The 25,777-nt window shown below is 42.1% G+C and overlaps 1 protein-coding gene across 2 annotated transcripts in view; it reads left to right on the top strand.

Moving 5' to 3' along the window:
* DNAAF9 (dynein axonemal assembly factor 9) overlaps positions 1-25,777 on the top strand; it is a 134,370-nt gene that overhangs the window by 19,626 nt on the left and 88,967 nt on the right. For both annotated transcript variants that reach the window (XM_084626795.1, XM_084626794.1), the window contains exons 3-6: positions 14,473-14,592; positions 16,229-16,353; positions 22,258-22,354; positions 24,694-24,800. In XM_084626795.1, the coding sequence (XP_084482921.1) occupies positions 14,473-14,592; positions 16,229-16,353; positions 22,258-22,354; positions 24,694-24,800 (449 nt within the window). The remainder of the gene's footprint in view (positions 1-14,472; positions 14,593-16,228; positions 16,354-22,257; positions 22,355-24,693; positions 24,801-25,777) is intronic.

Genomic DNA, 25,777 nt, shown 5'->3' with positions numbered 1-25,777 from the left:
TTGTGCGGCTTTTTCAAGCCACATATATAAGTGTAACATCAATAGTTAGAATGTGTACTGGTGAAACAGACCAACGGTCAGCAAAGGTGGGAGTGCATCAGGGATCAGTATTGAGCCCTTATCTTGTTTATCCTTGACTTGGATACTGTCACAAGGAACATACAAGAAGGCCACTTTGGTGCATGTTGTTTGCAGATATCATTCTGAGCAGTGAAGAGTAAGATAGTGTGGAAAAGAGGAACTTGATAAATGGGGATATGTGTTGGAGAGACATAATATTTTGAAAGACTCTGAATGAAATTAGAACTAGAAATAATAAATGACTGGCTCAAATGGACAGAGAGAAGAGGTATAGTATGTAACAGAAAGATACCAGTATGATTAAAAGGGAAGGTCTCTATAAAACAGTGGTCTGTCCAATTCTAATATGTGGTGCCGAGTGTTGAACAGCAATAAAGAAATGATCTCTTCCACAGAAATGTGAATGTTGAGGTGGATGATTGGTGTAAGCAAGAAAGAAGACCACATGACAAATGTTTGTTAGAAACATGTTCAAAGTAACGCCCATAAATGGAAAAAATGAGGGCGTGCAGAGTCAGATGCTTTGGCCATGCAAAGTGCAGCCCTGACAACTATGTGAGTAGGAGTCCAACAGATCAAGGTTGAAGGAAAAAGACAGAGAGCCTGACCCAAGAAATAGTGTTTTGATATCTTAAAGGAAGACTGTGACGGGTTGGATCACAGAAAACCCCCTTGGGGCTGCCAAGACTACTTCTGCCCCTGCCTTCCCTGCCAGCTTGGGACTCCAGAACCCTGCCTGATTGTGCCAGACACGCTTGCCGACTACAAACACAGACCCAGGTCTGAACCACGTCCCACAAACTGCAGGCTTAACTGAAAGCAGCTTAAGAAGTGTTCCTGTCTCTAAGGGTATGTCTACACTACGAAATTAGGTCGAATTTATAGAAGTCGGTTTTTTAGAAATCGGTTTTATATATTCGAGTGTGTGTCCCCCCACAGAAAATGCTCTAAGTGCATTAAGTGCATTAACTTGGTGGAGTGCTTCCACAGTACCGAGGCAAGCGTCGACTTCCGGAGTGTTGCACTGTGGGTAGCTATCCTACAGTTCCTGCAGTCTCCGCTGCCCATTGGAATTCTGGGTTGAGATCCCAATGCCTGATGGGGTTAAAACATTGTCGCGGGTGGTTCTGGGTACATATCGTCAGGCCCCCGTTCCCTCCCTCCCTCCCTCCGTGAAAGCAGCAGCAGACAATTGTTTCGTGCCTTTTTTCTTGAGTTACCTGTGCAGACGCCATACCACGGCAAGCATGGAGCCCGCTCAGGTAACGGTCACGGTATGTCCCCTGGGTGCTGGCAGACGTGGTACTGCATTGCTACACAGCAGCATCAACCCATTGCCTTGTGGCAGCAGACGGTACAGTAGGACTGGTAGCCGTCATCGTCATGTCTGAGATGCTCCGGGCCACATTGGCCAGGAGCGCCTGGGCAGACGGGGCGCAGGGACTAAATTTGGAGCGACTTGACCAGGTCATTCTCTTTAGTCCTGCAGTCAGTTCTATTGAACCATCTTATGGTGAGCAGGCAGGCGATATGGATTGCTAGCAGTCCTACTGTGCCATCTTCTGCCGAGCAGCCATGAGATGTGGATGGCTTGCAGTCCTCCTGCACCATCTGCTGCCAGCCAAAGATGTAAAAGATAGATGGAGTGGATCAAAACAAGAAATAGACCAGATTTGTTTTGTACTCATTTGCTTCCCCCTGCCCCCCCATCTAGGGGACTCATTCCTCTAGGTCACACTGCAGTCACTCACAGAGAAGGTGCAGCGAGGTAAATCTAGCCATGCATCAATCAGAAGCCAGACCAACCTGCTTGTTCCAGTAAGAACAATTACTTAAGTGCACCATTTCTTATTGGAACCCTCTGTGAAGTCCTGCCTGAAATACTCATTGATGTAAAGCCACCCCCTTTGTTGATTTTAATTCCCTGTAAGTTAACCCTGTAAGCCATGTCGTCAGTCGCTCCTCCCTCCGTTAGAGCAACAGCAGACAATTGTTCCGTGCGTTTTTTCTGTGTGGATGCCATGCCAAGGCAAGCATGGAGGCCGCTCAGCTCACTTTGGCAATTAGGAGCACATTAAACACCACACGCATTATCCAGCAGTATATGCAGCACCAGAACCTGGCAGAGCGATTCCGGGCGAGGAGGCGACGTCAGCGCGGTCACGTGAGTGATCAGGACATGGACACAGATTTGTCTGAAAGCATGGGCCCTGCCAATGCATGCATCATGGTGCTAATGGGGCAGGTTCATGCTGTGGAAAGCCGATTCTGTGCAGGTCATAGTGGATGGCTTTGCTGCAATGGGATTTCCTAACTGTGGTGGGGCCATAGACGGAACCCATATCCCTATCTTGGCACCGGAGCACCAAGCCGCCGAGTACATAAACCGCAAGGGGTACTTTTCAGTAGTGTTGCAAGCTCTGGTGGATCACAAGGGACGTTTCACCAACATCAACGTGGGATGGCCAGGAAAGGTACATGACGCTCGCATCTTCAGGAACTCTGGTCTGTTTCAAAAGTTGCAGGAAGGGACTTTATTCCCAGACCAGAAAATAACTGTTGGGGACATTGAAATGCCTATAGTTATCCTTGGGGACCCAGCCTACCCCTTAATGCCATGGCTCATGAAGCCGTACACAGGCAGCCTGGACAGTAGTCAGGAGCTGTTCAACTACAGGCTGAGCAAGTGCAGAATGGTGGTAGAATGTGCATTTGGATGTTTAAAGGCACGCTGGCGCAGTTTACTGGCTCGCTTAGACCTCAGCGAAACCAATATTCCCACTGTTATTACTGCTTGCTATGTGCTCCACAATATCTGTGAGAGTAGGGGGGAGACGTTTATGGGGGGGTGGGAGGTTGAGGCAAATCACCTGGCTGCTGGTTACGCGCAGCCAGACACCAGGGCGGTTAGAAGAGCGCAGGAGGGCACGGTACGCATCAGAGAAGCTTTGAAAACCAGTTTCATGACTGGCCAGGCTATGTTGTGAAAGTTCTGTTCGTTTCTCCTTGATGAAATTCCCCGCCCCTTGGTTCACTCTACTTCTCTGTAAGCTAACCACCCTCTCCTCCTCCCTTCGATCACCGCTTGCAGAGGCAATAAAGTCATTGTTGCTTCACATTCATGCATTCTTTATTCATTCATCACACAAATAGGGGGATAACTACCAAGGTAGCCCAGGAGGGGTCGTGGAGGAGGGAAGGAAAATGCCACACAGCACTTTAAAAGTTTACAACTTTAAAATTTATTGAATGCCAGCCTTCTTTTTTTTGGGCAATCCTCTGTGGCGGAGTGGCTGGGGAGGCCCCCCCACCGCGTTCTTGGGCGTCTGGGTGTGGAGGCTATGGAACTTGGGGAGGAGGGCGGTTGGTTACACAGGGGCTGTAGTGGCAGTCTGTGCTCCAGCTGCCTTTGCTGCAGCTCAGCCATACACTGGAGCATACTGGTTTGATCCTCCAGCAGCCTCAGCATTGAATCCTGCCTCCTCTCATCACGCTGCTGCCACATTTGAGCTTCAGTCCTCTCTTCAGCCCGCCACCTCTCCTCCCGGTCATTTTGTGCTTTCCTGCACTCTGAGATTATTTGCCTCCACACATTCGTCTGTGCTCTGTCAGTGTGGGAGGACAGCATGAGCTCAGAGAACATTTCATCATGAGTGCGTTGTTTTTTCTTTCTAATCTTCACTAGCCTCTGGGAAGGAGAAGATCCTATGATCATTGAAACACATGCAGCTGGTGGAGGAAAAAAAAGGGACAGCGATATTTAAAAAGACACATTTTTATAAAACAGTGGCTACAGTCTTTCAGGGTAAACCTTGCTGTTAACATTACATACGTAGCACATGTGCTTTCATTGCATTTTGCCTCCCCCCACTGCGTGGCTACCCCCTCAACCCTCCCCCCTCCCCGTGGCTAACAGCGGGGAACATTTCTGTTTAGCCACAGGCGAACAGCCCAGCAGGAACGGGCTCCTCTGAGTGTCCCCTGAAGAAAAGCACTCTATTTCAACCAGGTGACCATGAATGATATCTCACTCTCCTGAGGATAACACAGAGAGATAAAGAACGGATGTTGTTTGAATGCCAGCCAACATACACTGCAATGCTTTGTTGTACAATAATTCCCGAGTACGTGTTACTGGCCTGGAGTGGTAAAGTGTCCTACTATGGAGGATGCAATAAGGCTGCCCTCCCCAGAAACCTTTTGCAAAGGCTTTGGGAGTACATCCAGGAGAGCCGCGAATGCCAGGGCAAATTAATCCTTTCACATGCTTGCTTTTAAACTATGTATAGTATTTTAAAAGGTACACTCACCGGAGGTCCCTTCTCCGCCTGCCAGGTCCAGGAGGCAGCCTTGGGTGGGTTCGGGGGGTACTGGCTCTAGGTCCAGGGTGAGAAACAGTTCCTGGCTGTCGGGAAAACTGGTTTCTCCACTTGCTTGCTGTGAGCTATCTACAACCTCATCATCATCATCATCTTCGTCCCCAAAATCTGCTTTCTTGTTGCCTCCATCTCCATTGAAGGAGTCAAACAACACGGCTGGGGTAGTGATGGTTCAACCCCCTAAAATGGCATGCAGCTCATCATAGAAGTGACATGTTTGGGGCTCTGACCCGGAGCAGCCATTCGCCTCTCTGGTTTTCTGGTAGGCTTGCCTCAGCTCCTTAAGTTTCACGCGGCACTGCTTCGGGTCCCTGTTATGGCCTCTGTCCTTCATGCCCTGGGAGATTTTGACACATGTTTTGGCATTTAGAAAACTGGAATGTAGTTCTGATAGCACGGATTCTCTCCCCATACAGCGATCAGATCCCGTACCTCCCGTTCAGTCCATGCTGGAGCTCTTTTGCGATTCTGGGACTCCATCATGGTCACCTCTGCTGATGAGCTCTGCATGGTCACCTGCAGCTTGCCACGCTGGCCAAACAGGAAATGAGATTCAAAAGTTCGCGGTTCTTTTCCTGTCTACCTGGCCAGTGCATCTGAGTTGAGAGTGCTGTCCAGAGCAGTCACAATGGAGCACTCTGGGATAGCTCCCAGAGGCCAATACCGTCGAATTGTCTCCACAGTACCCGAAATTCGACCCGGCAAGGCCGATTTAAGCGCTAATCCACTTGTCAGGGGTGGAGTAAGGAAATCGATTTTAAGAGCCCTTTAAGTTGAAATAAAGGGCTTCATTGTGTGAACGGGTGCAGGTTTACATCGATTTAACGCTGCTAAATTCGACCTAAAGTCCTAGTGTAGACCAGGGCAAAGACTCAGATGCCCAACTCCCAGTGGGGTCCAAACCCCAAATAAATCAGTTTTACCCTGTGTAAAGCTTATACAGGGTAAACTCATAAATTGTTCGCCCTCTGTAACACTGATATAGAGATATGCACAGCTGTTTGCCCACTCTTCCCTCAGGTATTAATAAATACTCTGGGTTAATTAATAAGTAAAAAGTGATTTTATTAAATAGAAAAAGGAGGATTTAAGTGGTTCCAAGTGATAAGACCTAACAAAGTAAATTACCAAACTAAATAAAATAAAACACGCAAGTCTATGCCTAATAGAGTAAGAAAGTGATTACAGATGAAACCTCACCCTCAGAGATGTTCCAGTAAGCTTCTTTCACAGACTGGCCTCCTCCTAGTCTGGGTCCGGCAATCACTCACACCCCCTGTAGTTACTGTCCTTTGTCCCAGTTTCTTTCAGGTATCCTTTGGGGTGGAGAGTTTATCTCTTGAGCCAGCTGAAGACAAAATGGAGGGGTCTCCAGGGGCTTAAATTGACTTTCTCTTGTGGGTGGAGACCCCCTCCTCTCTCCTATGCAGAGTCCAGCTCCAAGATGGAGTTTTGGAGTCACATGTTTGAGTCGCATGTCTATGCATGACTCAGTTTTTACAGGCAGCAGTCATTGCCCACATGCTGTCTTGAATGTCTCCAGGAAGACTTCTTATGGGGATTGGAGTCTTCCAAGATCCATTGTTCATTAAGTGTTTCTTGACTGGGCACTTAATTTGCACATTCCTTTCTCAAGAAGCTGACCAAATGCTTTACTAAGGCTACTTAAAATCAAGCAAGTACACAGCCAGTATTCATAACTTCGAGTACATAAATGACACATGCATACAAATAGGATGAATATATTCAGTAGATCATAACCTTTACAGAGATTTGTTACATGGCATATGTAGCATAAAGCATATTCCAGTTATGTTATATATACATATTCCCATAAAGCATTATGGGATGCAGTGTCAAAGACATGTTGACATATGGTTTGTTAACATATGGCAGCACTTTGCTGCCACAAGATTTGTAGCATGGACCTGGTTTGATGGGTTTGACGCAAGAAAGATTTGCCGCCAATATATTAACACGAGGCTTCTATAAAAATCCCTCCTTCTGCCCCATAAGGAAGCTGTGCATATCAGGGTGAAAATGTTAGTAGAAGGTGTGGATCTGAGTGAGGGGCTGCATGATCTGTTTCAGTGGTTCTCAGCATTTCCAGACTACTGTACCCCTTTCGGGACTCTGATTTGTCTTACATATCCCAAATTTCTCCTCACTTAAAAGCTACTTGCTTATAAAATCAGACATAAAAATACAGATGTGTCACAGCACACTATTACTGAAAAATTGCTTACTTTCTCATTTTTACCATATAATAAATAAATGGATGGGAATATAAATATTGTACTTACATTTCTGTGTGATACTTGAGCCTGTTTTTCACTTATGAGCCTTGTCATTTTTGGAGGCAGTGAAGTGCCAGCAACAGATATGTTTTTCTCCATATTGAGTCTGTTTCTACTCTTTGTCTTGATGGCATTATAGCAGAAAATAAGACTTCACAAAGATATGTTGATCCAAAAAATAATAGAACATCCAAAGCATGATTCCCAAGTTCAGAGAGCTCTTTCTGTACTAAACACTAGGACTGGGTTAGTGTGGAGTCATTAACTTAATTTGCAGATCATGGTCTGAGGACAGCTCAAGGAGGTTTTCTTGCTGACTGGCAGAGATGTTACTGCTTCTAACATCTGACAAAAGGAATGGGTTTCCTCAGTCAAGTTGAGCTGAGTTGCGTTGAATGTTGGGGAAATATGACTTGAATTCAGATGTCAAGTGGGTCAAATGATCTACATATGAAGCTTCAGGTGCTTTTGTAGAAATAGTTGAAGCTCTTTTCATTTTAAGTTGACAAGTCTGGAACTCAGAAAACTTTCTTTCAGAAAATTCTGCTGACTTATCCACATGCACAAGGTATTTTGTCTTCCAATGTTGTTGCAAATGCACTGGCTTCATACTGTTGTTTGATAGAGTTTTTCCAAAAAGCTTGAGGTGGATCACTATTTGTAAATGTGAATTCAAAAGCAATATATTCCTATTGCTGCTTCCAACTCCTCATTTTAAAAATCAAAACATTTTTACATCGCAATCATATGCGGGCCATGACAACTTCAACATCATTAACTTGCTTGCAGACATCCGTAAATGACACAAAATTCATGTCTAATGCACTGCATATATGCACTTTCTGTTACTGTGTAATAAATAGAACAGTATCAACAAGTCATTGTCTGTATGAAATTTTAGTTTGTACTGACTTTGCTAGTGCTTTTTGATGTAGCCTGTTGTAAAACTAGGCAAATATCTAGATAAGTTGACGTACTTCCTGGGAGACCTCTGTGTATTCCCAAGGGTATGTGTACCTCTGGTTGAGAACCATTGATCTAATTTGTATTAACATTTTTCAAAGTTATTTTCTCAAGTCATCACCAAGGAAAGAGATGATAAACTTTTATATTACAATGCACTAAGCTAAAAATGTGTCTTTTGTACCTGAAAAACAAATGGAGTATGTTGATAGCATATTGCAGTGTTCCTAATCTGAAGAGACGGTTGGGATAAAACTTTTAAAGAGGGATATGCTTTCCTGGAAGTTGTGTATCTTTTCAGAAATTGCTCTCTGTTAGGAATGAGTTGGAATGAGTCAATATCCAAAGAGGGTGAACTCTGGCTCCCAGAAAGTCACCCCAAATCTTTAATAGGGCAGTAGAATGTTAGCAAGTGGCTCCTGGAAACTAGTTCTAGCACAGCAGTGATTTAGGTGCACAGTTCTTACTTACAGTAACAGTCTTAAGTTTCTGATGATGCTCTGAAATGAGCCTCACAGGGACCAATCGGCATAACAGCAGTAATAAACAAGATTTTATATATAACCGTAATGCCCAGAGGCACCTGTCAGGACCAGGACCCCCATTGGGATAGATCGTATATTAAAACTTGGTCCTTGGTCCCTCCCTCCCAGTTTACAATTTGAAGCCCCCTGTTACACAGAGTGTGTGCAATTGTATGTTCAATGGAACTACGTAAATCTACCTTACCCCTCAGTTTTGCAAAGAAGTGATTTATGAAGAGTTGGGATAAAGGGATACAATTTGTGGGGGGAGCGGGTTTGTATATCTATATCTAATCGAGTCTCTGGTGCTGAGGGAGGACAAAGTAAATACCTGATAGGTGCCCAACCTATTCTTAAAAACCTCCAATGGTGGAGATTCCACAACCTACTTTGGAAGACTATTCCAGAGTTTAACTACCCTTATAGTTAGTTCTTTCAATCTCCCTGGCTGCGGATGAAGCCTGTTACTTTTTGTCCTGCTTCAGTGGACATGGAGAACAATTGATCACTGCCATCTTTATAACAGCCTTTTCATGTAGCTCAAGATTGTTATCAGGTCCCGGTCAGTCACCTTTTCTCAAGGCTAACATGCCCAGTTCTTTTTAGCCTTTCCTCACAGTTGAGGTTTTCTAAACCTTTTATAAGTTTTGTTGCTCTCTTCCGGATTCTCTTCAGTTTGACCACATTATTCTTAAAATATGACACCCTGAATTGAACAAAGTACTCAGCTGAGGCTTCACCACTGCTGAGTAGAGTGGACAGTTACTTCCCACGTGTTACATACAACACTCCTGTTAATACACCCCAGAATCGTAGCGCCCCCCCCCTTTTTTTTTTTTGCAACTTCATCATATTGTTGACTCGTGTTCAATTTGTGATCCGTTATAATGCTCTGATCCTTTTCAGCAGTACTACCACCTAGCCAGTTGTTCCCCATTTTGTAATTTGTGTATTTGATTTTTCCTTCCTAAGTGAAATACTTTGCACTTGCCTTTGGAGAACTGGTCTGAAGTCATTAAGATGAAGTTCAGTAATTTGTCAAGGTTGTTTCGAATTCTAACCCTGCCCTTCAAGGTGCTAGTAACTCCGCTCAGCTTGGTATCATCTTCACATTTTATAATCACACTCTCCACTCCGTTATACATCATTTATGAATATATTGAATAGTACCAGACCCAGGACTGACCCCTGCAGAACCCCACTAGATGGAACCTATTTGTTTGACAGTGAACCATTGATAACTGCTCTTTGAATACGGTCTTTCAACCAGTTGTACACCCACCCACATTTCCCTAGGTTGCTTATGAGAATGTCATATGGGACTGTGTCAAAAGCCTTATTCAAATCAATAGATATTATGTCTACTTCTCTCTCCTCCTGCCCTGCTGCTCTTCTCCCCTCCCCCCCGCGCCAGTAATCCTGTCAAAGAAGGAAATTAGGTTGGTTTGGCATGATTTGTTCTTGACAATTTGTTTAGTATCTAGTCACCATTAACCTTTTCAGCGAAGATGGAAACAAAATAGGCATTAAACTCCTCAGACTCTATAATGTCAACTGTTACTAGCTCTCCTTCCCCATTAAGTAGAGCACCTACACTTTCCTTCATCTTTCTCTTGTTCCTAGTGTATTTATAGAACCCTTTCTTAATGCCTTATACATCTGGTGCCATTTTGCACTGTAGCCTTTCTGATTTTATCCCTACATGCTCGTGTTATTCTTTTGTACTCCTCCTTAGCAATATATCTGTGTTTCCACTTTTAGGATTCCTTTATTTAATTTCAGATCATTAAAGAGCTCCTGATGGAGTCATAATGGCCTCTTACTGTTGTTTCTGTCTTTCCTTTGTGTCTGAATAGTTGGCAGTTGTGGATTTCATGTTGTCTCTTTGAGAAACTTGACGGCTCTCTTGAACTTCCTTTTCCCTTAGATTTTCTTCCCATGGGATCTTACCAGTTCTCTGAGTTTGTTAAAGCTTGCTTTTTTTAATGTTCATTGTCCTTATTCTGTTGCTTACTCTTTCCTTTCCTTAGAACCACAAAATCTATTTCATGATCACTTTCACTCAAATTGCCTTCCACCTTCAGATTTGCAACCAATTCCTCCATATTGGTCAGAATCAAGTTTAAAACGGCTGTCCCTCTGGTTACTTCCTCCACTTTCTGAAACAAAAACTTGTCCCCCTGTACTTTCCAAGAACTTATTGGACACCATTTCCCTATATTTGTCACTCAACTGCAGGGCACTTCGTTGATATCCACCTTGGTTTCTTCGTTTTCGTCTTTTAGCCCGACATTTATTCATCCACTCTAGTTGCAATCCCATTTTTATACACTGTTCCATGTCTCTCCAGCATTCATTTCTTTTTTTCACCAGAGATCTGATGTTTTTGCACATGGCTTCTTCATATTGTTCCCTGATATTAGGCTCTTTTAGCTTGTCCACGTCATAAATCTTTGTTCTCTACACTCTTTTGTCATTTCAGCCTCCTTAATGCCAGCACTAACAATTAGATCTGATCGCCAGTATCTAAGGAGTCTTAGTTGAACACTTGGTGAATATTGGACTATAGAAACTGAATGAAGAATGACAAGGTTTCAGAGTAGCAGTCGTGTTAGTCTGTATTCGCAAAAAGAAAAGGAGTACTAGTGGCATCTTAGGGACTAAGGTGCCACTAGTACTAACCAATTTATTTGAGCATAAGCTTTCATGAGCTACACATGGTTAGTCTCTAAGGTGCCACTAGTACTCCTTTTCTTTTTGTGAATGAAGAATGGAAAAATAAACAAAAACATGCCGGCTTAGTCATCACTTAGACAAACAAGGGCTGCGTTTTCCTCTCTCAAATTGAGTTGGGGGTGAAAAATGTGATCAAAACAAACAGTACATGGAATAGGGAATTACAAGGAAGTTATACAGGTAATTTAAAGACGATATATGTTGGGGTGGTGGAAGATGTTAATGCAAAAGTATGATTAGATGGGATATTGGCCTGGAGCAATAGACATATTTGGGTGCTGGGAAGAAAACTAAAAAGGAGAGAGGCTACTACATTTCTGCCTGAGACACAACCTGGTTATAACAAACACGCTATTTCAACACAGTTGCAGAGGAACTGGACTTGGATATCATTTGATAGGCAAACAAAGAACATGGTAAACTTGGTACTTGTGAATTGCAAATGAAAATTGTGGTGGTGGTTGTGCAGATGATTCGTGGCTGTTGTTAGAGCAGATACATATGTAGATTTACATTTTTTATCTTGCTCATCTATTAATTCTGCCCATCCACCACTCTTTTTTTAAATAAATGTCCTCTATCTTGCCTCTTAATCCCCATCCTAGACCTTGGACTTAATGTGTAGGGTTGCATCATAAGGGGACAAATACCTTTGATAACTCTAAGAATCTCTGGCATCTCTAATGTAATCTAGCTTTGGGATATTGGGGCAGGATCCTCATGGCCTTTTATGCCAGCTCTCTGGAGTTGGGTGGGGACCTGGCTTAACTTTGGAGCCCTTCTGATGTGGGGGCTGGGGAGAACAGCAATGAAGTATTGTATGGAAAAAATAATAATGCAATATGAATCCTGAGGCTTTACTCTTGGGAAAGTCAGTACATTCAGTACGCTCATGCACGTGGGAATGACAATGTGGCTTGTGTTATGTGACCACACAATGTTTTACTGTGTCTAGTAATACAGAATGTTACAGGCATCTCTGGTTATGAAAAGTGCAGTTCTTTACTATTGCAAGTGTAGAATGATCTAGTCATGAAAGACCCTATTGTTAATGCTCAAGGGAAGTGTTAAAATTCCCCACCACAATGTTAACTTTGGAATCTGACTTCACTGTGGTGAAATTCTGACTTACTACCAAATAAGATTTCTTTGCTTATAATTTCTTTTTTGAAAAAAAAAATAAAGATAATAGTGTAATTTATTTTTAAATCAGAGTTACGGGGAAGCTCACTTTGTTCTGCTCCTGTAACAACGTTGCCAGGTGGAATGTTATCTTCTGTCGAGCAGAGTTCTTGCTCATTATGGTATCAAGCTCTCATAATAATTTTCCAGTACCTGTGATTGTCGTTAACTATTTATCTTACCAACTAGTATCTATATGACAGCATATACATAAATGCATTCTGAGAACTATAGCTGGAGTGTTACAAAGCTATAGTTCAGATTACTTAGTGGTTCCTATTCTGTGTGTTCAGTTACTTAAAACATTCCAAAGCTTTTACCTTCTTGGTCGATATTTTCTAGGTTTGATCTCAGCCCAACAACGAATTTTTTAATTTTTGGAATGTTTAAGTAAAAATAGTTCATCACTTTTTAAGTAGGAGAATGAGGAGTGAAGTAGCATACGTTTTCTTCCATTATTTATGCTGGATGTATATGGACAAGATGCTGCATGTGCATACAAAGCTGTAGGGGGGGGGAAATATGAAATAGTAGGGTCATAATTGATTACTGTAGGGACTTAGGTTTGCACAAGAGTCTAGGGTTATAGTTGTATACACAATCTTAATTTTGTCACTTTCTGATTTTTGAGTACTTAGCTGTGCAACTTCAGTGTTTTCTTAACTTAAACTTTGATGAAATAAATATATCCTCATCAGAAGCAAGCTCCCCACAGACCATGACACACCAACTCAAAGTGGCACCAGACACTGCCATAACAACAGATGCAGAACCATATCCCCGCTGTTAGCGATCAGTACTTTTCACAACATACTTTTCAAGATCCCAGGATCCTACACATGCCTATCCCAACATGTGGTGTATCTCATCCAGTGCATCGAATGTCCCAACAACTGTATGGGTGAAACAAGACCATCACTATGCTCTCGAACACACTCTCAGAAAATTGATAAAAATCAAAAGCACCCTATCGCCTGTGGGCAAACACTTTTTGCAAACCAGTCACATATATGACCCATTGATCCTCATCATCGAAGGAAGCCTGCACAACACACACACATGAGCCTGGGAGCTTAAGTTCATAACACTGCTTAACTGTATAGTCCATTGGTTCGACGATGATGTTTTCATGCAATCTTTCTGTGGATTCTGGAGTGACTCTGAAGTCCAAAGTGTGGCACGCATGCTCGTGAGCAGATTGGCAGACAAAGTCATTGGTGAGCGTCTTGGTGGCTATAGCAGTAGTATGATGCTTTTCCCTTGCAGCTAACAATCCATTATTTCCCAAAAAAACCTACCCCGTTTTATCCCTTTTGTTAAATAATCTGACCTGAAGAAGAGCTCTGTGTAGCTCGAAAACTTGTCTTTCGCCAACAGAAATTGGTTTTATCAAAGATGTTATCTGATCCACCTCGTATGTCTCATGCTTTTTAAAGCTCTGGACCACAACCTGCTGTATTTGAAACTTTCTGAGAGTCGTATAATTTATTAATTTCAAAAATTGGTAATATTCTACCTCTGCTATTGTATGTCATTTGATATATACCATTAGCTTTAACATCTTATAAACAGCTGAGCAGCATCCAATTGTAACATTAGAGATTTCAGTTGCTGTAGTGCTTATCTGCAGCAAAGGTTTCAAGTTCTGCAGAAGATACATAGGCTTTGTACAATACTTACCTTTTATATATAGCTAGTGCATCTTGATCCAGAACGGATGCCCAGAGAACCATAACTTATTTCTGAAAAACAGAATATGATGGTGTTTTCAACTTCATGTGTTATCTCATAAGAACAATATAGTAACTTCAACAGTTTTTAATTCTGGGAAAGTGCCAGTAAAAAATGTTCTCCAGACATGTTGTGGATACTGTAGACTTAAAAATTATAGTCATGCTGCTTTGACAGAAGCCAAAATAATTACTTGACTTCCTGATTATACAGGATTGCTATTCTTAATTGTATAGTGTTTGGCTATGATTCCTAGATATGATTAGAGAATGTAGTAAAGTGTAAATCTGTAAATTATTTTGGAAGAATTTTTGTTTAGTCTGCTCTAGGGTGGTTTCCATATAATTTCTCCCTTCTCCTTCCCTCATCCCTTGTTAGATGAGTGTGGTTCTAGTATTAGTGAGTGTCTGTGCCTAGCTTTCACTATTTAGATTTAAACTTAACTGTCACCATAACAATTAGAGTGCTTTTGCCATTCATAGTATCACATGCACAAGAATAAGACCAGTCAAAGTTGTTAATCCAGAGGGAGGGCTGACTTTTCATACTGTAGCTGCTCATATATTCATTATTTTTCAGGAATTGATAGTAGATACAATGAAGGCTGTAGGGAGCTGGCCAACTACCTTCTCTTTGGTTTGTATAACCAGAATAACAATGACTTTGAGAAAACGGGGTTTCCTGAAGAAGTTCTTGATGGTGAGTAATATAATGTTAAACATTGTATTTGCATACTTGCTTGTCAATGTCTCGGGCCCTGCCAAACTCACGGCTATGAAAAATGCGTCATGGACTGTGAAATCCTCCCCCTGTGCTTTTACCGTAGAGTATACAGAATTCAAAGGAGAGACCAATTTCTCAAACTGGAGGCCCTGGCCCAAAAGGGAGTTGTGGGTGTGTGTGTGGGGGTCACAGGGTTGTTTTAGGGTGGTTGCAGTATTGCCACCTTTACTTCTGCGCTGACTTCAGAGCTGGGCGGCCGGAGAGCCGCGGCTGCTGACCTGGGGCCCAGCTCTGCAGGCAGCAGCGCAGAAGGAAGGGTGGCAAGACCATAGCCTTCAGAGTTGGACGCCAGGCCAGCAGCCGCTGCTCTGCAGCTCCCCGGCTCTCTAGGCAGTGCCATTGCCAGCAGCCACACAGAAGTAAGGGTAGCAGTACCGCAATCCACTCCCCCGTACAATAACCTTACGACCCTCCCTCCCAACTCCTTTTTGGGTCAGGACCCCTACAATTACAACACCATGAAATTTCACGTTTAAATAGCTGAAATCATGAAGTACGCCATTTAAAAAATTCTGTGACACTAAAATTGACCAAAATGGACCGTGAATTTGGTAGGGCCCTATCAATGTCCATTTCTTGAAAGACGAGGTACATAGTTTCAGTAGCTCAGACATAGGTGAGAGGTTTATTGCAGGAGTGGGTGGGTGAGAGTCTGTGGCCTGCGTTGTGCAGGTGGTCAGACTAGATGATCATAATGGTCCCTTCTGACCTTAAAATCTATGAGTCTATAGTTACACTTTGAGTTTTATGTACAGTTTAAAAAAATCCATGAAAATTCCTGTGAGTGTGTGTTGGTAAATCATATAAAAATTATAGAGTTAATGGAATTGAAGGGGTATTGACTGAACTGGGTACCAAAATTAACATGAAATCTTGGGTGCTTAAAAGTTTTAAAAATATTTTTTGGACTCGTATGTTACGTTGGGTTGAGAGGAGGAGAAGCAAATAAAAGTAAGGAATTCTTCTGTGAAGTATCTAATTTCTAAACTTAGGCGATAAGGTGGCTTTGCATATTGGCAACCTGTTTTCATATCAAGAGATTAAAAAAAAAATCTTTTACGCTGAAAGGGTACATCAGGTTCCTGTCCCCCTTTTTTCTTTGTGTGATCTCGATAATGCAGTATGACCCCTTAAGATTAATTTTCATACTAGAACAAATATGTCTGTTTATACAATATTATGTGAGTGCTCGGCATTTTTTTTTTTTCAAAGCACATGGTGAGACAAGCTTTCAGATAAGAGGTTAGAATAGTCATAGTGGGTTGCTGAGAAAGCAAGTAATATGCTTGGGGGGGTGTTTTTTTTTTTTTTTTTTTTTTTCCAAAAATGGGTAGCTGTATTAGGTGAATGGGGGATAGATCTAGTAGCATTTTCCATCATGTATTTCTGTTATGCTTTGCAGATATTTTTGAATTGGGTACTTGTAGGAAAAAAATTCCTGTTCGATTCCTTAGATTTCTGTGTAGATATAATTTAGATTTCTAGTTCATAGTTTGTAGCTATGAAGTTAAAGTAGTAATCTCTGATTTGCCTCTTGTTTTGGTTATTGCAGATGTAATCATATTAATAAAACCTGACAGTGTCCATCTGTATTGTAACCCTGTAAACTACAGTTATCTTTTGCCATATGTGGCATCCTGGAGAAACTTGCATTTCCATTGCCTGACTGAAAATGAGGTAAGTGAAGGCAGACTAAGTACACTGAGAACTGCAGGTATGTAATGTTTCACTAGTGACTGAGACTCAAAGGTTTACCCGTGTATTTGTTTTGCAAAGTTGCCTCTTCAATAAACTGCAGGCTGCCTTTTGATCCAAATGAGAATCACTACATTTTTGTTTATCTTCTTTTGTTACGTTACACAGAAATAATATATGATTGAACACTGTGTGCTGTTTTAGAGGAACAAATCAAACAAAGCTGGGGAATGGGTTTTTTTCCCTGGTTCTTCCATCCTTGACAGTGTCATTGACTGGACAGAAATTGGTGGTCATGTCGCAAGAAAAGAATATTTGTGGCATAAGCAAAATATAGAATCTGAATTAAGTATCACAGTGAACACTGAAATACCCAATAGTAGTTTTTTAATTACTCAGGTCCTTTTGATATCAGTCCAAGTACTTGCAAGTGCAAGTAATTTAGAAGAGGAGGGAAAATATAAATGAGAATCTGTGAAAAGCTTGGTTTAGTTTAACCTTTTAAAGAAAAATTATATCTTGTTCTTTGTTTATTTCAAGAGACTACTCCCGTCCCTATTCAAGTGAATGCAAGTTTTTCCATTAACTTTAATAGGAACAACTTTGGGCCATGTCTTGTGATCATAGTAAATTAAGTGTCACTTTAAACACTATCCCTTTCAAATTCTGGTAGATTTAGCAAGAAGTTGATTTATCTTAAATTTCCACTCCTGCACTTGGATCCTTTGTCTCCATGAAGTGTTGGTTCATATACACTCATGTGCTGGACAGCCTGGTACTTAACTGCTGAGACTGTCCCCTGAAACTATCCTAGACTGAGCCACTTATGACTGTGAACGTGTGCAGTAATACCTGGCAGCATGTAGCAACAGCTTCCATGTGGACATTTGTTGTGGAGCATATCATCTGCTGATCTAGGTACTCAGAGTAGGAAGCATGTCGCCCACTCTCCCCCCCCCCCCCAACAAATCTAACGGAAAGGGGAAAAACTTGGCCAGCACTGGGTCCAGAATCTCCTTGCCCCGATGAAGAGCTCTCTTATACCCATCTCCTAATTACTGCGCTGAAATCCACTGGTGGAAAGAGGATTGACACATGGAGCTGGTAGCAGATTGGGGAAGAACGAATGGGAAGTGGTGGGCATCAGCTTCTGGCTGCAGCCCTTTATAAAGTTTCTAGGAGAAGGAAAGAGGAGCTTTTTATCCCCTGCATAGGCTATTTTTTCTCCTCCCCTGTGCCTGCATGAAAGTGTGCGTAAAGGGTGGGAGGTGCAGTAGGTGGGTTATCCATCTATAGGATGGATCAGTAGAGATTGTGGAAAGGACAAATGGAAGGACATGAACAAGAGGATAGGGGGAAAAGGAAGATTTGAAAGAGGAACTTTTGTGGCGGAAATACTTTAAAAATACTCCTTTTTGAAGTTTTACTTTAATAATCTAATTACTAAAGTTGCTATAAATTCAGCCTTTTTTTCTCTTCTGTAGCTTAGAGGACATAGGCGACTCAGCATTTTTTAGTTAACTGATATCTGTCACGGAAGTCTGATGTGACTGCTGACACTGTCAGTTGCTTTCTTTTTCCAGGGCTACGGGAGGGCAAATGAGTACAGTGGGAGCTGCAAAATTATCAGTCTGACAACTTGGGCTGCAGTTTCATTCCAGAGGGCTGTAGTTTGTCAAAGGGAAATTCCAGTCTGACAGAGCTAGGGAAGCCCAGGAGATTTAGCTGTTTGCCTCAACTGCAAGAGGTGGCTTGATAGTGTGGGGTAAGAGGAACTCAGGGTAGAGAAGGAGTATGGATAAAGGGGGAGGCCCAAAGGCTGGCTGTGGAGCAGAGCTAGAGGGAAGGTTGAGCAGAGGAGGTTCTCAATATTTACCTTGTAACTTGCAGTTGGTGGAGAGAAGCGGAGCCACTTTATGTCCTTCTGTCTTCACTCCCCAACCCCTACTTATTACATAGATTTAGATTTATAACAAAAGAAATACAAAATATACCTCAAAGCTTTTATATACTCTAGCTGTCTTTGATAGAAACTTTAGAATATAAGCATCCAACTAAAATAAGCAGCTTACCCACATGACAAAACATCTGTAACAAAATCTAAATGTTGACCCTCATCAAACTTTCTCCATAACAGCCCTAGTGAAGAGGTAGGCCTTGCTGGCTGCCTGGAAGGTCAACGCACCCAGGCTATTCCAAACCTAGGGTGGCAGTAGGTTCCAAAGCTGAGGGCCCTGTGCTCATTTACAGTAGTAATCAATCATGCACACCATCACAAATGTGCTTTGCAATTAGAAGTATTTTAATCTCTTTAAGAAGATAAAGTGGGTTTGAAAAATATGCTTACTTTGCTGTTCTCTGATTAGATTCATTGTGTGTGGTCTGCTCTGGTTAAATATTAATGAAATCTCATGATGCTGATTCAAATTGCTGATTATGAACAGAAAGATGAGCCAAATACCCTATTTGAATAATGTATAGTGAAATAAAATGTAAATTCTGAGGTTCCTTGTACTGTAAAGATGCTGATTTCTGGGGTACTGCAAATAAATGTCAACACAGTGTGATGGACTTTTTTTGCCATTTCTTCAAATGTATATGGGACTGCTAGTTTCCTAGAGAACTTCTGGCTGTTCATAGGAGCAGTGAAATCTTGTCATCCTTCAGAAACCATTTTATATTGATTCTTTCTGATAAATGATAGTCTGTGGCTGTTTGTTAAAGGGTTTAGTAGTTTTTCTTTACAGTGGCATACCAAAGTATTGCCTATTTTTAACTAAGCTTTTATAATAATAATAATAATGGCAAAGCTTTAAAAAGGAACATGCGGCTTGTGCAGCTCTCATAGAATCTTGCAAAATTTAGTGTTCTCCTGTCTTTCCACTTGGTCACAATGTTTTTGAAGTAACTGTACTGAACAGTGATGGAAAAGAAGTGCCATTGAAAATATGTCTTAAAAATAGCAATATAGCATAATAAAGAGACTTATTTTAAATTCTTACTTACCACCTTTCAGAAGTATACTGACTGTATACTACATATGTGATGCAATATATTGACAATTGTACTGAAAAGCCTTTGATGAGAGACCTTCCAGTGTCCCCCTGGAAACCAGGAAAGCTAGGTCTGAGGCATTTTAAAATCTAATTTGAGTAACTGACAAAGTCACTTGGGAACAGGTTTTGAACTGAAAGAGTATGCTCCAACTCCCTGAAGGAGGAGAAAGAGGGTTGTGTGAGAGGAATTTGGGCTGCATATTAAACTTTGTGAGAGAGCAGAATTAGGGATTGTTTAAAGAAACATGTTCTGGAATAACTATATTGATTTAATCCCCAGTGTAGACACACTACACCAGGTGGGGGTGGCGGGGGTGGGGAATAAGCCTGGCAGTGGTATGAATTTGCCCTGGTATAAAGGTTTTGTGCTGGTGTAACTACATTGGTGCAAATCTTCCTGAACTTGACAGCCTTTGGAGCACAACTCCTCTTTGAGCTTACTCAAGACAAGGATGATCTGTGGGTTATCCTAAAACTGGCTAGGACTCTGCATCAAATCCTTGCTTTAAGTTTTAAAAAATGATTAGTAAGTATTTTAATTTTTCCCATACTGTGAATAAAAATGGCTTTGTTTGGCTTGCCTTTTATGAAAAGTCTGCTTACACTTTCTTATAGTATTTCCATTTCCTGTTTTGCTTTAATCAGTGTATAATTCACTCATAGGTCTAAAGCAGGAGTTCTCTCAACAGATTTTTTTGGTGGCCTCCCAGTGTGGCTACTAACTCTTGATGGTGGCCACTCTGACAGTTTTTCCTAAAATTCTTTAATTAACTTCAGGAAAAACAAATAAATATGCACATGTACACGTCCAAATCATTGAAATTTCTTTATGTAGGGTTTTTTGCAGACTCAATAATACAAAAAATATGCACTTGTCTCTCTACTTTACTGGACCCAAACTGATTAGAAACAAATAAGGTGCTTTGCATGTTCTTATGTTTTGTTGTTGTTTCTTTTGCTTTTTTGGTTGCTTGCTAGCCAGTAAGTCTGTTTCTGTGAAAAATGATATTTGTATGTTTGTTAATATCACTTTTCACAGCAGTAGACTTGCTAGCTGGCTGGAAGGCAGTATAAAATGATATGAACAAACATACAAATGTCACTTTTCACAACAGACTTAATTTGTCTCCTGGCTTGCCGGGGCTGAGTAAGCCATGGATGGGAAGGTGGGTAGGGAGGCAGCAGAGGCTGGGGCGACAGATGTGGAGCTGGGGAGGCAGCAAAGGCCACGGGCGATGGGGGCTGATGGAGAAGGGTGGAGGGAGGCAGCAGGGGCCAGGAGCGATTGCGGGTGGGGGTGAGCCCAGGGCTGGCACCTGCCACTGCATGGCTGGGCCCGAAGCCCGGTGGCCTGAGCCCAGGCCCGGTGCCCACTGCCACACAGCTGGGGGACGGAGCGTGTGGACGAAGCCTGGGGCCAGAGGACACAGCAGAGGCCAGGGGCAATTGGGGGGTGAGGGAATGTGAGCCCAGGGCTGGCAGTTGCTGCCACGTGGCTGGAGGTTGGAGCACGATCCTGAGGCCCCACGGCTGGAGCCCCAAACTTGCGGCCATGGGATGGAGCCCGACGCCATGCAGCCAAAGCCTAGGGCCAGAACCTGCCACTCCAGGACTGAAGCCTGAGTCCCACTCCTCCCGGGAAGGTGGGGAACTCATACTGGCTGCCTGCTCTTCTGGCATTTGTGGCTCCAGAAGGGGGCAGGTCCCAATCCCTGCTGGCAGATTGCCACTGCTTTGCGCCTCCCCCTTCCCCCCAATCACCACCCAGGAGATTTGAGAAACGCTGCCCTACAGTGTTAGAAATGGTAAGCCTCTCTTAATCCCCCAACCATGCTACTGTAAACATATATAGTAGAGGGATCAGGAAGACCAGATTGTCTAGTGGCCAGAGCAGGGGAGTAGTGTTCAGAATTCTAGGTTTCATTCCCGGTTCTGTCATTCACTTGCTGTGTGACTTGGGGCAAATCATTTCACCTCCCTGTTCCCGTTTCTTCATCATGTAAAATGGTGATAACTGTTTTTCTCTCCGTAATCTTCTGTGGTAAATAACTAGTAAAGAGTCTTGAAATTCTCCAGTGAAAAGAATACCTTGCACTTAGAGCTCTTTCATTGTTATGTGCACGTTTCCACGCAAACACGCCTGTTGGTTTTAACTGTCCATTTTGTAGTAGGTGGGGGGGGGGGGAGAGACTTTCTTGGAAATTGAGAGTGACGTATTCTTGCTTTCTCCTGTGTAGCCTTCTGGATTTGTGCTGGAAATGGCCCAACTTGATTATCATACACATTGTAAGGAGAGTGATCACTTTAGATAAGCTATTACCAGCAGAAGAGTGGGGTGGGGGGAGAGAAAACCTTTTGTCGTGGTAAACACCCATTTTTTCATGGTTTGTATGTATAAGAACATCTTCTGTATTTTCCACAGTATGCATCCGATGAAGTGAGCTATAGCTCACGAAAGCTTATGCTCAAATAAATTGGTTAGTCTCTAAGGTGTCACAAGTCCTCCTTTTCTTTTTGCGAATACAGACTAACACGGCTGTTACTCTGAAACTTGTTAAAACATGTTCACTTTTGCATTTTAGTTTTTGCAAACAGTACCCTTTGGCCTTTATATGTTCATGCTATGATGGCTGAAGTCTCCAGAGTATAGTTGTTAAATAAATAGCTTTAGAGAGCCTTTGTTACTGTACGGAATAATGTAGTGTATGATCAGCATTGGTTATGCAAAATGGCAGTTGTCACCTTTATTGAAAATGTATTTTAACTGTAAAGATCTCCAGCCAAAAAATGTTAGGTTTAATAAAACTAATTTTTAAATCACTCCTGTCAGTATGAAGATGAAGAAGCTGCCGAGGAATTTAAAATTGCCAGCTTCGTAGACATGGTTCGAGATTGTAGTCGAATCGGCATTCCTTACAGCTCCCAAGGTGGGTTAATACTGTATTACTTCACTGTTTTGGTGAATTCTTTGATCATTATTTGTCAGAATAGAAGTATGACATTATAACAAAAATAAGTTAAAATACCTCTGGAAGCTCCTTTTTATTGTAAGTGAGGCTGGTAATACATTAAAATGACATGGATAAATTATTACTTTATATTCGGTTTGGATTTCTTAGAATCTGAACCTTAATTTATTGAGGTTTTTATTTTCTCTTCAGAGAAAACAGTGTGTGTGCACTCTGCATAGTGAACGCTCATAGCCTGAGGCAAAGACCTAATTTGCATGCTGGGAAAAGTGTTTGGCCAAGTACAGAAGTTCTCTGTTCTGACGGGGGCTGCAGATAAATACACTTTTGTATAAGGAAAGAATAAACTTTTTTTATTCAAGCTTCCTTTTTTAGAACAGAAGAAACTGGACTGCATGATTTCCTGTATGATCTGTTGCCAGACTTGCGCGCTGAACATTTTAATTTTATATTCCTTCATAAATGTGTTCAGGAATGGAAACAGGATACACTATGTGGTGCAAAAATACTGAAATGCACTTGCTCTGTAATGGTTGACTTTTTTTTTAAAAAAAGAGCAATATACTGTTCCAGAAAAATCTTTGAGCTATGCATTTACCGTAAGTCTGGCTTTCTGTTGACAGCTGGAAACCGCTGTTGATAGTTATGGTTGCGTTCCATATTCACCTCTAACTCTCCTTTATTTTGGTGCTCATAACTCAATTTCTTTTGTATGAACATTTTTCTTGCTTGCTCTTGACAAAAGGTGAAATTTATTTCACCCCGCACTCCCCCACATGCTATAAAAACTCCATGGCCCAACAACTACTTTTCTGCACATAAAAGCCAGGGCTGGTGTTGGGGGGTAGCAAGCAGGGCAATTGCCTGGGGCCCCATCCCACAGGAGGGCCCACAAAGCTAAGTTGCTCAGGCTTCGGCTTGAGCCCCACATGGCAGGGTTCAAGGCCCTGGGCTTCAGCCCTGCACAGCGGTGCTTCAGCTTTCTGCCATGGTCCCCAGAGAGTCTAACATTGGCTCTGCTTGGTGGACCCCCTGAAATTTGCTCACGGCCCTCCAGGTGGCCCTGGACCCCTAATTGAGAACCGCTGACTTACGTTTCTGGTTTCCTTTGCTTATTTACACTTTGCTTCATAGGCCTAAAATTCTACAAAAACATTTCAATGTGAATATTCCTATTAAGTTGCGTGGGACTGCTCATGAGTGTAAAGTTAGCCATCTGCTGAAGTGTTTTGTGAGACTCGGACCTCAGTCTTTTTCATAAATTGTAAAGGACATACAGCATAGTCTAACTAGTGTTGTGGGAAAAAAACATTAAACATTCTGGAAATTCTGTAATACTGAATATTGTTTCTCAACTTTACCAGGTTAACTTTACCATGTTAACTTTTTCATGCAATTAATTTTTAGTCCACCTTCCCTCCAACCCCCCAAAAGTATATTGGAATATTTTCCAAAAGTAGAATACTGATGTACATAAACTATTTTGCTTCTTAATTACATATACAGTCTATATTGTCGATCTTACAGCTAGTTCTGTATTCTTCCTTTTGCATCGAAGATCAACAGATTGTTTTCTTTGGCTTTCAGTTGAACTCTGCTTTTTTGTAACAAGCACAGTGAAATATTTAAACTACAATAAAAGCTGTGTTATCCGGCCCTGTACCAACTGGAAAGCTCTATAAACCAGCATTTCTAATCTTCATAGAAAGTCTGGTTTATAGTCCGGTAGATGCAGGGCCAGCACGCTCCCTACCTGGCTCCACATGGCTCCCCGGAAGCGGCGACATGTCCCTGCTGCTCCTAGAGATTTAGTGTGTGGGAGGAGTTGCGGGGTTGGGGCGCGGGAGGGGGTGCAGGCTCTGGGATGGAGTTTGGGGCAGGGGGTTGGGGTGCGGAATGGGGCTTGGGGTGCCGGATCCGGGGGGCACTCACCTCTGGCAGCTCCCCACAAGTGGCGACCTGTCCTGTCTGCTCCTAGGCAGAGGCGCGGCAGGTGGCTCTGTGAGCTGCCTACGCCCACAGGCGCTGCCTCCTGCAGCTCCCATTGGCTGTGGTTCCCAGCCAAGGGAAGCTGTGGAGTGCAAACTCCCTCCCTTTTAGTTAACTGACATTTTTCACTGACAGACACCCCCCATTCCTCCAACAAGCCAGATGAAAAAGCTTTTGTTGAGTATATATAGAAAGAAATATTAGACCCTCAGAATAACTTTGGCACATAATAAGAAAGGTGAGATATATTAAACTGATGCTTTATTGTAGTAATTTAACTTTTTTTGTGAAATATTTGATTCCTGTAGGTCATCTACAGATATTTGATATGTTCATTGTAGAAAAGTGGCCGGTAGTGCAGGCCTTTGCACTGGAGGGGATCGGTGGCGATGGCTTCTTTACCATGAAATACGAGGTATGTACTAAGCAAGTACTTCAGTTTGTTATTGTTAAGGCTAAGCTTTTGTCACGGATATTTTTAGTAAAAGTCAGGGACAGGTCACGGGCAGAAAAGTACAATTAATGGAAGTTGTGATCTGTCCATGACTTTTACTAAAAATATCCCTGACAAAATGGGGATCTGTGGGTCCCCACACCCCTGAAGCGGGCAGCTACACAGGGACTAGGAACCGCCTGCAGTTCAAAGTTATCCTCATTAGAACATTTAAAAACATTTTTTATACTTAAAGTAGTTATTCTGTTCTTTTTCGAAAGCAACTCAGACTTTTAATCAATATTTCACAAACTATTTACAGATTAATAATCACATCTCTTAATATTTTGTGAGGTTTCAGAGTAACAGCTGTGTTAGTCTGTATCCGCAAAAAGAAAAGGAGTACTTGTGGCACCTTAGAGACTAACCAATTTATTTGAGCATAAACTTTCGTGAGCTACAGCTCACTTCATCAGATGTGATGATACAATGGTGGCACATGTTCACAATGCTATTATGCACAGAACTCGGTTAATGCACTTACCTGTAAATGACAAATTAATGGAAACCATGTCTTAGAAGGCAATCTGTTGCCATATTCAATGAAGAGAGCAATTGAAATGACTAGATTAAGCAGTCATATAAGAAACTTTCAGTGTTGTGTTTTGAAAAACTCTGAAATATTTCAAAATCTAGAAAGCATTTAAAGTGTCTCTTTGAATATTTTTGAATTATTATAGCTCCATATGTATGTTTACCTATGGAGGAAAACGTTTTAATCAGCGTTAGTGCCAGTTAACTTATAACTTGCTTTAGCTTGGTACTGTCTGCCTTTCTGACAATTCACTCATAATGAGGAGTTGCCTTTTCTGCAGTTCTAGCCATTTGGAATTGCTTTCTTGTATTGCTCTACCGTATTGACTCTCAATCTTTTTTTAAATCTTAACTGCAAATTTGTC

This window comes from Lepidochelys olivacea, assembly GCF_965140295.1.
Source record: "Lepidochelys olivacea isolate rLepOli2 genome assembly, chromosome: 4".
NCBI lineage: Eukaryota > Metazoa > Chordata > Testudines > Cheloniidae > Lepidochelys > Lepidochelys olivacea.
This window is presented reverse-complemented; position numbering and strand designations above follow the sequence as displayed.